The following is a 12,945-nucleotide window of genomic DNA, read 5'->3' as shown; positions in this document are numbered from 1 at the left end:
TTCTAATTTAATTCATTCTGAGTGTTGTAAAAAAATCCATTAAACCTCCAACATAATGTCCTCACAGCACTTAAGCCTCTACACAAGAATACAGAAAAAATTGACATCCCTTTTCTGCTTCTCCAAAGACCAGCCACTTAGGCAGGGGTGGTGGGGGGAGGGGATCTGTGGTTTGTAGGTTCTAATATTTTTTGGATTTTTTTTTTTTTTTGGGTGGGGGGGTAGCCATTGGCTCAGAAAGTGTTGAGAATGTGATTTAGTTCTGTGTTTAGGGCCAAGTCGTTTGAACAGATTAGTTTAGCCCTGTTGTATAGTGTTTTCACTACTCCATATTGTTGTGAGGGGGGGGGGGGAGGATTGTTGGTGAATGTATCTGCCTGTATGGGTGGGTTTTCACAGCAATCCCCCCCCCCTTACAACAATATGGAGTAGTGAAAACACTATACAACAGGGCTAAACTAATCTGTTCAAACGACTTGGCCCTAAACACAGAACTAAATCACATCCTCAACACTTTCTCAGCCAATGGCTCCCCCCCCCCCCAAAATCCAAAAAAATATTAGAACTCACAAACTACAGATTCTCTCCCCCCCCACACACACACAACAAGGATTACTCTAAATCGCTCACAATTCCCTACTTCCGAGGCACCTCGTAAAAGATTACCAAAATCTTAAAAAAACATGACCTGACCTCTTGTTACAAACCTTACAGAAAATTGGTATCCCTTATCTGCTCCACTAAAGACCAACCACTTCCCCTAGACCTACCTGGTGTTTACCAGGTCCCTTGCAGTTGTAAACTGTCTTACTTTGGCCAAACAGGCAGGACAGCGAATATCAGAATTTCGGAACACAAGGACCACATCCGTTTTCACAAATATAGTCATTCTGGGCTTGCGGACCATGCTCTGGATACACGCCACAGAATACGGTGGAAGAAAGCTACAGTGATACACCGTAGCAAATACAAATTTGAAAGACTCTTTATGGAATCAGCCTCAGCCCTAATAAATTCTCCAAACCTCAACAAATTTGGTTGTATGCGACTGCCCCAAATTTGGGAGGCCTACATCTGCAGACCTTCAGCCCAACGGCCCAGAACACCTACTTAGCCCGCTAGAGGGCACCATCAGGACTGTTAGGAGAACAATAGCTTCATCTCTTCATTCCCAGTTTCTGTGTAGTAGTGCCTACGTGCACGTAACTTTTTTGTAAGTTCCTTTAGAAAATGGCAATGTGACATTGCCGAAATATCGGAAAATATTTATTAAAGTTTAATTTAATTTATATCCTTAACTACGTTGTTCTATTCCTTAAGTGTTTTAATAATGCAAAACCAACGTATAAGCCTGTCTACGAGAAGTACCATCATTTTGTATTTTGGTTTAACCAATAGGAATACAATTTGGTTGGCTAAATCCTAAATTTCCAGCCCATCCTCTTTCGTTCAGTATCCAGGTAGATACCCAACAGGGTGCACCACGAGAAGGTGAGAATTGGACATTAGTTTAGAAGCCCTGTTCGGTTCTCCGCATTTCTTTAAATGCTATGTGGAAGTCTCCTCTCAGTACAATTCGAGTCATGAAAAATTGTCTGGAAACTATTAATTGTTTCTGATTTATTTTGACCATTGATTTCAAATATCTCTTCTATTTTTCTCTATCACTTAAGGATTTTTCACAAAATAGATCTCAATATTATAGTAAAATAGCTTTAAAATGCATTATATTAAGTAAAATAACAGTATTTAAAATTTCCATAGACGTTTTTGGAATGAAAGTATTGGGAAAAAAAATTTTAATTAAAGTAATTAAAGATTAATCTTTAATTTAATCTTTGATCTTTGAAGGAAAGCTTTTTGAACTTTTTCTGTGAAATTCTTTTCCTGGGTTGTCTCTGTGCAACATCCAGCAATAGTCCACCATCATGTTGACATTCCACCTGCCCTGATAGCTTCTTTCCATCTCCTTGATGTCTCTGTGGAATTGCTCTCCGTGCTCTTCGCTGACAGTTTCCAGATTCTCAGGAAAGTAGTCTAAATGAGAGTTCAGAAAGTGCACTTTTCAGCTCATGGAGTATCCCAAATCCTTAGCATGTCTTCCACAATTATTTTATAGTGGGGTCCTTGTAATTTCCTAAAAATTTGGTCATCACCTCTTTCAAAGCTTCCCATGCTTCTTTTTCAACAGTTGCCATTTTTTTCTTCAAACAGTTTATCGCTCATAAGTTTCCTGATGTCTGGACCGATAAAAATACCTTCTTTCAATTTTGCTATAGATAATCTCGGAAATTCTGCACAGATGTATTTAAAACACTCTCCTTCTTTCGACAAAGCCTTGACAAATTGATGAACCAATTTGTCAAGGCTTTACCCCGCTTCACATAAAGCTGGGGTAAAAGGATTTTTTCCTGAGCAACCAAAGTTTCGTGTAATACATTTTTACTTCTAGGTTCTAATGTGACTCTTTCTGGCCATTCCTTCTTGATCCATGTTGCATTCGATCTCGGCTGTCCCACTCACACAAAAAGCATTGGTATTTGGTGTATCCTCTTTATTAGGTGAATTTTTGCAACCTCTTGAAGCCATTACAAACACCAATTAAAATACAGTTAAACGAATTTTAACGAATGACATCAACACTATTTCTCCCTGTAGGTGTGGGTAGCAGAATACCCAAACCACACTCCTTCATATCGTAAGAGGCGACAAATCGAGACTCATTCCCTGGGGTATTGCCTGGTCCCCTTCGAGGGTTGGGTGAAGGATCAATCATCCCTGCCTGTAAAAATTATCTGATTACAGAAACTGCATATCTGGATGAACAAATGCTCTTGGCAACAGACGTGACTTGCAAGACCCCAGACGACTGTTATCTAGCCTGGTCTGATGTGGATAACGTATATATGGCGCATCAAGGGAAAAGCCTTTCAGAACCCTTGTTGTTGAAAGAGCCACTTATGAAGCCACGAAAAATTTTAAAGATTGTATCATGGAATGGCAGAACACTGTACCAGGTAGGAAAAACTAGGTGGATAACAAATGAAATGGACAATTACAAGTTAGACATTTTAGGCATCAGCGAACTCAGATGGACTGGTTTTGGTAGACTTATAACAAAAGACAACAAGACCGTACTCCGGATCAGAGGAGAAGCATGAAAAAGGAGTTGCGCTAATATTGAACCCAAAAGTAACCAAAAGTCTGATGGAATGGGAACCAAAAGCCAGGTTCTATTCCAAATTTATCAAACTTTCTGTTGTGCAGGTTTACACACCCTAATGATGCAGATGAACAAATAAAGGAATGCTTTTATGACAACTCCAAAAGGTAATAAATTCTATTTCAAAACATGATATTATAATACTCATTGGCGATCTTAATGAAAAAGTGGGTAAAAGGTCATGTGTAGAAGAAAAATCCTTAATTTTCATGGCTCATGGAGACCGAAATGAAAATGGCATGATGTTTGTATCCTTCTGTGAAATGAACAACTTTGTCATTGGAGGAAGTAAATTTAAGCATAAAGAAATGCATAAATTGACTTGGATCTCATTGGACGGCAATACAAGAAATCAGTTGATCATGTTGCTATCAATAGTAAATTCGTAAGATCTGTGCTTGGTGTGAGAGTCAAACGTGGTGCAGATGTTGGTTCTGATCACTTCTTGTTAGTGATGAAATTAAAATTCTAAAATCAATATATTAGAAATAGAGGAAAATCAAGATGTAACAGTAGAAAACAGCAAAGTAGAAGAATATTAGAAAAACTTCAGGAACACATACAATGAAGTTGCTGAAGATATTATTATTATTATTATTATTTTGACACCTCCAGGGAGTCCAAGGACTCATCGAGGGAGAGTGTGCCGACAGCATCGAACGATTGGCCCCCTTCCAACTACTAACCGCGCTCAAACTTACTTAACTGAGCCATTAGTAGCAGAGGCTCTACCAATCGACCAACCTTCGCCTTGGTAAACGAAGAAAAATAAAGAATGGTTAACTGCAGAAACTTGGAAGATCATTGAAGAGAGAAAAAAGATTAAATCATTAATGAACAATACAAATTCAGAATGATTATATAAGGTACATAGCAATTGCTATAATGAACTAAATAAAAGCTTAAAGAGAGCGACAAGAGCCAATAAGAGAAAATATATTGATGAATTAGCAAAAGAAGCACAACATGCTGCAGAAAATGGACAAATTAGATAACTTTATCAGATTATAAAACAAATCAATGGTAACAAAAAAGCAATCCCTTCCTCCATTAGAGACAAACAAGGAAAGTTACTGACAATTGACTCCAAAATCGAAGCAAGATGGAGAGACTATTTTGAAGAAACTTTGAATGTAAAGGTAGATACAGAATCCCAACAGGCACAAAATAGTACAACTAGTGTAATAATCACTTTGAACATTTCCGAAGACGAGATTTCGTTGAGCGAAGTCGCCTTGAAGGCACTAAAATCTAACAAGGCATGCGGAAATGATAATATCAATGCCAAACTGCCAAATTACAAAGGTTATACAATAAAATATGACAGAAAAAATTCTTGAACAATGGAAAGAAACAGTAATTATAAAAATCCCCCAAAACGGAGATTTGACCAAGTGTGAAAATTGGAGAGAAATAAGTTTGCTTTCAATTCCTGCAAATGTTTTTACCAAAATTTTAATTAATAGATTAAAAAAGGAAATCGAAAATTTACTAAGAGAAGAACAGGTAGGTTTTCGAACTGGTTGTAGAACCATCACAAATATTCACTCTTAGAAATATATATAATCGAACAATGTATAGAATTTCAAGCCCCACTTTACCTAAACTTCATCGATTTCAGTTAAAGCATTCGACTCAGTAAATAGAGAGAAACTTTGGAAAATATCAGAAGAATACGGAATACCTTATAAATTTCTCAACATTATTAAAAATATGTATAATGGCAGCAAGTCTTGCATGGAAGTATATTTAAAACTTAGACTTCTTTATCATCAAAACTGAATTTAGGCAGGGTTGTGTACTATCTGATCTATTATTTATAATTTGAATTGATTGTATCATGAAAAGAGAGGAATACATTGGGACTTTGCATCCATACTGGAAGACCTTGATTTTGCTGATGACATAGTGCTCCTGTCCTCCAAGTTAAATGACTTACAGCTAAAAAACTGATGACTTTGCTCACTGTGCAGAAACTGTGGGTCTACATATAAACAAGAAGAAAACCAAGGTCATGCGAATAAACGAAAAATCAAATAAAGGAAATTAAGTTAAAAAATGAAACAATTGAAGATGTTGATACTTTTACACAGTGGCGGACCTAGAACTTTTGCCGCCCGGGGCGGTCTCCAATTTGCCGCCCTTTCTAAGTCAAACAAATGGTGGTTTTTATAAATTAATAAACATAAATAAATAATTGTAATTGAGACAAACTATAGGTGGGGGCTTTTTTACCATTGGATGCCATATTTAAATTAGGCAGTAATAAAGAAGGCCGCATGAGTTGATATTTCGTGGAAATTGAATAGTAAACTTATGAAGTGAACAAGTTGTTTTTTACAACTATAACTAAATATAAAAAATGCCGCCCCCAAATATGTGCTGCCCGGTGCGGACCGCACCCACCGCCCCCTCCCTAGGTATGCCACTGCTTTTACATACCTTGGATCAGTAATAAATAAACAAGGCGGCACTGATGAAGATATTTTACAAAGAGTTGCTAAAGCACAAAATTGTTTCAGGTCATTAAACAAATTATGGGAAACATCAAATATTACAGTTAAAGTGAAAATTAATGTATATAAATCTATGGTGCGAGCAGTACTGCTATATGGCTCTGAAACTTGGAAACTTACCAAGGCACAATGTAATAAATTGGACATTTTCCAAAACAAGTGTTTAAGAAGAATTTTTAAAAATCTTCTGACCAAATACAATTACTAACGAGGAACTTTTAAAGAAAACCTTTTCAAGATGAAGAGATTCGCCTAAGAAGTTGGAAATGGAACGGACACATTCTTCACATGGGAATAAACAGAATTCCCCAAGTAGCACTGAGTTGAGCTCCAGAAGGAAGATGCCTTCTGGAATGAATGATGGAATCTGGAAATGAAGGAGGCAAGATGGGCGAGTTGGGCAAGAGCAGCTGTGAGGGATGGGCAGATGGAAAACCAGCATTGCAGCTTTATGTGCGAGTAGGCACAGAAAGACGTCATCAACATTATTACATGACACTACGTAAAAACATTACAAAAACCGCAAACACATTAAATTAAATCTTCGCACTAACTTAGAAAATATGCCACCTTTCAGAAATATGATAACCTTAGTAATCAACAACTTATGTTCAACTAAAGAATCACACAAAAAAATGTGTCTGTGACAACAATTAAGTCATCCGTTATCTCGGCGAATCAGATTCAAAGTGGCCACCTGCACTTTTATCTGCATTACTCCCTCTCTCTCTCTTATCTTAAGAATGAGAAGTTTCGTGGAAATTTTGTTATTCATCATAAAAAAGCACTTATAAACACTAATTAGCTGTAAATAAAGGAGAATGAAAATAAATACCAATGCGCTGGATTTAAATCCAAATACTATTAATAAAAATGCTAAAAGTAGAAATTGGGTAAAATTGGTGGGTGATGGAATTGTTTTACTATTTTTTCTGAACTCAGCACCTAAAAATCTATAAGAATCAATTATTACTTCTCAGACAACTTTTCCATCGCAGGCCTGTGTTATCAGAACCAGTAGTAGTCAATACTGGTTCTAATGGCGGTAGTGGTCAATTTCAAGTGCTACATGCAGTGGATGACAAAGTACACTCACAGAATGTGACCATAGGATACTACAAAGGATATTTAAAAGCTGCCATTTTTTGGCTGACATGTTGAATGCAAAGTTCTGTGCATAGACTGGAACGCAAATCTACACAAGAACATTCAGATTTGTTTTTCAGTCGTTGCCCAGAACTCCAAGGCTCACAACATGGGTTTCCATGTTGGGACTGCAACATGAGAGCCCCTTATTCGCTGAACCAGTATGCAACATTGTCTTCAGTGGTGTGAAGAGCACGTACAGTGGGACATGGAAATTTTCCTGTATTATGGAGCAATAAATCACTCTACACCCTCTACCAAGCAGATGGAAGGGTGTCAGTGTGGCAGATGCCTGATGAATGTCTCTTACTAGAGTGCATAACTTCAACTATGAAATTCAGAGGTGGCAGTGTGATGGTATGGTTTTGTTTTTTCCTGGTTTGGCCTCGGATCTCTGTTTCTGGTGCCACCAACATTGAACTTCAAGAGGTATCTGAACGTTCGGGACAATGCAATGCTTCCCAGTTTGTGGCATTTCTATGAAACTGTGTGGGCATGAATGTCACCACACTTGACTGGCCTCCACAGAGCCCTGATCCCAACCGTATTGAACATCTGTAGGATGAACCGGAGTATTGAGTGAGGTCAAGGGACATCCACCCCACAATAGTCCAAGACCTCATTACATGCCTACAGGAAGAATGGTCCAAAATTCCCATTGATTGCTATCATATGCTTGTGGAAATTATGCCCCATAGGATTGCTATAGTCATTGCAATGAAAGGAAGTCCTATATCTTATTAAGGTGGGTGCCATGGTTGTTTGTTATTCATATTATGGTGTCTGTTGACTTCTTTCCAAGCAGTATGGATGGATGGAGCTTTGGCTTTCTACTGAGAAAGCCAAAGATCCATCATGTTGGTATGTATTAAAAGTATCAAGGAAGGGATGGCTGTTATTTTTTTCTTTTTCTTTTTTGTAAGGTGAACTGGATCCCAGGATGCTGGTTGTTAAGACGTTTTAGTAAGGTGTTAAGAATCTCAGAGTGGTGGATTGTTCCGATCTGTGTATTGGTAGGATCATAGTCTAAAGAGTGGTAGGTAGAATGATCCTTAAGCAAAGAGGTAAGTTAGCATGTGTAATCATGCTGGTTAAAACTAGAGGGTATTCCCTTTATCCACTTTTGTTATTCTTCATTTTTAATTTCAGTTCTTGCAGGAGAGGTTGCTTTTTTTGGCAGTTTGCTTATATTAAGTAGGATATTTACTAATTCAGTTTGATATTGTCAGTTATTTAGGTAGAAAGGCTGTGAATCCTTCTTTCCATCTACATCATTATTTCTTCTGGCTGTTTTTTATTTTATTTTATTTTATTTTATTTTTTTTTTTTTAGGTGTGAGGGTATAGTTTTGGCCATATCTGAGTGCATTGAAACGATAATCAGGTGTGTCCAAAGCCACTTGGTTTTGGCTGCGGGCACACTCAGTCATGGACATAACTGTCTGGATTCTTTAATAATAAACAAAATACAAATATACATTAAAATATAATACACATGCATCTTGTATTAATATCATTATATTATAATTAAATACTCTGAACAAAAGCAATTGACTCTTGAAAGAATAAAGATTGTAGTTTGATAAAGACCAAATACAGATTTTTATTTTTAGTTATTTCAGCAGGTTCTTTTATTTAGAGCTTGCACTACATACCACATTAAGTTTTGAAATGTTACAGAACAGGAAAACAAAAATGATGTGGTTGAAGTTAATTTTTATCTTAATAGTATTGAAATGTTTGGTATTTTGAGTAGTTTATCATGTGCATTTACATTTTGTGGCAAGATCTGCTCAATATGCTTTAAATGCTTTCTTGTTTTTAATATTTCTTAAATACTGTTCAGTTAGATAATCTATTTTGACTGTTGTCTAACTCAGGGGTCGGCAACCTTTTCAGACTCGCGGGTCACATTCAACTTTTATTTTTATTAATCGGGCCACAAGCCTTTTAATTAATAGAAAATAAATTGAAAAAAAAATGCTTATGTTATCAATTTTTATTATATCATTCTTAAAAAAAAATACAGAAATATTTAAAGTACGAGATATGAAACAATCATGAAAATGAAACTCAATGAAAAATTATTCTCCCGTAAAAACAAAGTAATATAGAAAGTACGTGCAGCCGCAAACTTGACTTACTCATCTGTTTACTTACTTGGAAAAAAGGATTAAAAGACCTAGCTTATAAAATTGCTTGGTATCTTTAACACAAAGTAATATAGTTTATGCATCACAATATGTGTGTCTCCCTGCTTAATGTGCCTTTTGTGATTGTTTTTCCTTAGCCAAATTTTTTAGATCCACTTTATAACCTGAGGTGCAAATTCGAATTGAATCATGCAAATGTTCATCAGTCAGTTGAGAAGAAAATTTATTTTTTCTAAAACTTGACAGAAAATGCTTGTTCACAAATGTATATGCTTCCAAATATGATTATCATCTTCTTTGTGAAACTGGTTAATCCTTCAAAATTTTTTGGTAAGCATAAATAATTTTTTTGGATATTTTCTAACAAAAATGCGTTCTTTAATATTTCATTCTGTTGCAATTCCAAAACTTCCATCTGTAGTCAGTTTGGTAGGTCATCAATGTCGACATTAAAAGGGTTAAAAAATAATCGTATTTTGATGCTATTTTTATGAATATCCACAAATCGTATTGAAAATTCCATTTGCAAATCTTTAATAATACCAACAAAAGTTTCCTTTTGTGTTTGCCATCCAACTGTAGATGCTGATTTGCAATATAATGATCTAGATTTTTATCCATCATATATTTCTTCGACAGACATAGTTTGCCTTCAAAAGCTTTTATGCCAGAAAACAGTTCTTCTAGCAATTTACCTTGACCCTGCAGGTTCAAATTAAGATTATTAAGGTAGTTGCAATGTCTACCATAAATGCAAGAGACATAATCCATTTTTTATCTGATAGTTGTGGGACAGTATTTTCATGTTCCGTCATGAAAATATCTATTTCATCTCGTAAATTAAAACATCTTTTTAGCACAGCACTTCTACTTAACCATCTAACAATTGAGTAGTAGATAATAGATAACGTCCTCTTGAAATGTCCATAACATCTTTTCTTGATGATAAAATTTTATGGGCCACGTGCCATGTAAGTATGGTCAACCTTTTATGGGCTGGCAAAAATGCACGTTTGGGCTGCATGCAGCCGGTTGCTGACTCCTGGTCTAATTGATTAAACTACTTACTGAATCAGTGGGTAGTTTAATCACTTAACTTTTAATGCAGTTTAAAAAACAAACATTTTTTTTTTTTAAGTTAATGGGTGAGGAACCTGACCTGGATCCTGATATCAGCAGAGATTTTTTTGAGAGCAACATTTTGCAACTTGATCCCTGTCTTCTCACTGAAAGTGGTATGAGGTGAGTGTACTTTATTCCTTATAAAATATCAGGAATTCTTATTGTTAAAATAAATATGCAGATTTTTTTTTATTTCTTCATTGTCATGTTTTCTTAGATGTGTGTATGGATCTGTTTGATTGCTATACTAATTCAGATTCCAAGACAAACTCATATCACATACAGAATTGTATATTGAACTTACTTCTGATAACAAACTGCTAGAATCTCTTGCCAAAACAATATGGTCCTTCTGCTAGTGTAGTGATAATTAACTATGGCAAATCCTTCTTTCCATCTATATCATAATTTCTTCTGGCTGTTTTTTTTTTAGGTGCAATATAAAAATTGATTTCTTTAGTCTTATTTCATTATCACCATCATCATATTTCTGCCATGTATCCTCAGGGGTGTACACAACATCATATTGTGTAATATGATGAAATTACATCATTATTGACTTCCTATATACAATTCTCCCAATTCAATCTGTTACCTGTCAAGACTCCAACATTATCAGATCTTATATTTCTATCTTCTAAGGCACTTTTTACTGTATCAATCCACCTATATCTTGGTCTTCCTCTGGATCTTTTCCCTCCCAAACTGGCAGAGAGCATTTGTTTTGCTAATCTTTTCTAAGATCATTGGTAATTATTTACCAGTTATGACTATCCTTCATCATTAGTGTGGATTAAGAAGATAAGCAACAGTAAATCTATCAGAATTGGATGTTTAAATTCCAAGACAAACTCATACCCATACAGAAATATATTGAACTTGCTCCCTGTAACAAACTGCCAGAATCTCTTGCCAAAACAATATGGCCCTTCTGCTAGTTTAATTGTAATTAACTATGACAAAACTTGGTCTTACTTTATCCTGAAGATGTTATACTCCGAAGTAAATTCATAAAACACATCATGCAAATTATGGAAACAATTACCACTTTAGTTTAATATAAACCAAAATAAACACTCAACGTTTTGACCTTCACATTATCTGTCTGGATCAGTATCTGGAATATGATGACCGGCCTGATTGGCCGAATGATAGCAGATCCGCTCTCCAGCCAAAATGCTGTGGGTTCGAATCCCGCCGTGGGCATGGATGTTTGTGATTCTCTGTGGAAATATCAGTGGTGGTCAGCGGTAGATGGCGTTCAGTTCCAGTCATTTGGTGATTAAATGGTGGAAAAGAAGTTGTAGAGCAGGTGCCCTCCCTCAATGAGTCCTTGGATTCCCTGGAGGTGTCTAATAATAATAATATACACACATATATACAAAGAAACAAGCTACACTACAATCTACATGGCATGCTTAAGTTACTGACCAAACTATTGGCCTGACCTCTGGTTAAAAGCCTGGTATGAATGGAAATTTAAAGAAACCTGGGAAATTTTGATTAACCACCCCAATCTTAACAATAATAGTGGCATAAAAATCCCAAGAATTTGGATGGCACACATTCAGCCCACTTAGTTTCCAGCAAACCCTGATTTTAGGACTTTAAGCAATTTTTCAGCTTTTATCGGCCATTATCCATACCAACTGGCTGTAATTTACATGTATACTTATATAAGTAATATTTTTTTTTATTTATTATTTATTAATTTTTTTCCTTTTTGTAAACATGTTGCTCTCTAGCTTAATTTAATTTTGTAACCTAATGGATAATAATAATAGGATTCCTTCTTTGATGTAGTAAGGTCCCCCCCCCATCACAGTTTAGGCCAATAGTTATAACAGTTGGTCAGTAACTTTAGCATGCCATGTAGAATTGCAGTGCAGCTTGTTTCTTTATATATATATGTGTATACTACAGATGATGACCTTAATGTGAAGGTCGAAACATTGAGTGTTTATTTTGGTTTATATTAAACTAAAGTTTTACTCTAACACAGTAGTTGTTTCCATAATTTGCATGATGTACTCTGATCACCGTGTAAGCATGAAGCAAATAAATTCATGAAAGTCTTCAGTACCCTTTAACTAAACTGAATGGCTGCTGTAACAAATTTAACATAAAAATCGGATATCAACTGCATTTTCAGTGAATAACCCATAAACAAGTAAAATATTTCAGCTATTTAGGTACATTTTTTTTATAAAGAAGGCAAATTAAATATGGAAATACTTAATACAGTAAGTAAAGCTGATCTAATGTATGGAGTAAGAGAGAAGTTTCTCAAAACACTAAAAGAATATAGAAGACACTTTTTCAAACTAATTGATAGGCATGTTAAAAGATAAGACTAGAGATCAATCTCAGATATGAGAGTTTGAAAAATTAGTTAGGTGAACAGATAATAGTGTATTGCAGAATTGTATTAATGAAGTTACAGTAAAAATTTCTGTTATCTGAATAGCTTGGAAAGCAGTCTTAAATTCTGTATTGGGGTTTTGCATATAATTAGAGGTTCTCTCCTAGAATGATGTGTGAATGTCATAAAAAATTATTAATTGATAATGCATATAGAAAAATGAGCCTATTGACAAAAATAAATGAATAAAAAAAAAGATACCTGAACTGTATTTTTGTTTGGGATACGAAATGGTGTATTTAAATTAATACAGAATGCTTATATCATCATACAAATGTGCACGTACAAAGGAAACTCAGGCAAGACAACATATCACTTCAGTCTTCTTGCATTTGGTGAAGTTAACAACAAACCAAAGTTTGCA

The 12,945-nt window shown here is 35.4% G+C and overlaps 1 protein-coding gene across 4 annotated transcripts in view; it reads left to right on the top strand.

The window, feature by feature from the left end:
- Positions 1-12,945, top strand: part of faf (ubiquitin carboxyl-terminal hydrolase-like faf) — a 1,099,079-nt gene that overhangs the window by 326,863 nt on the left and 759,271 nt on the right. For all 4 annotated transcript variants that reach the window (XM_090401226.1, XM_090401227.1, XM_090401224.1 and 1 more), the window contains one exon: positions 10,176-10,279. In XM_090401226.1, coding sequence (XP_090257352.1) covers positions 10,176-10,279 — 104 coding nt within the window. The remainder of the gene's footprint in view (positions 1-10,175; positions 10,280-12,945) is intronic.

The sequence above is a fragment of the Typopeltis vanoorti genome, chromosome 12, assembly GCF_054136105.1.
Source record: "Typopeltis vanoorti isolate ZY-2024b chromosome 12, IOZ_Tvanoo_1.0, whole genome shotgun sequence".
NCBI classification, from domain to species: domain Eukaryota; kingdom Metazoa; phylum Arthropoda; class Arachnida; order Uropygi; family Thelyphonidae; genus Typopeltis; species Typopeltis vanoorti.
Note: the sequence above shows the minus strand (reverse complement) of the source record. Positions and strands in the feature narration are given on the sequence as shown.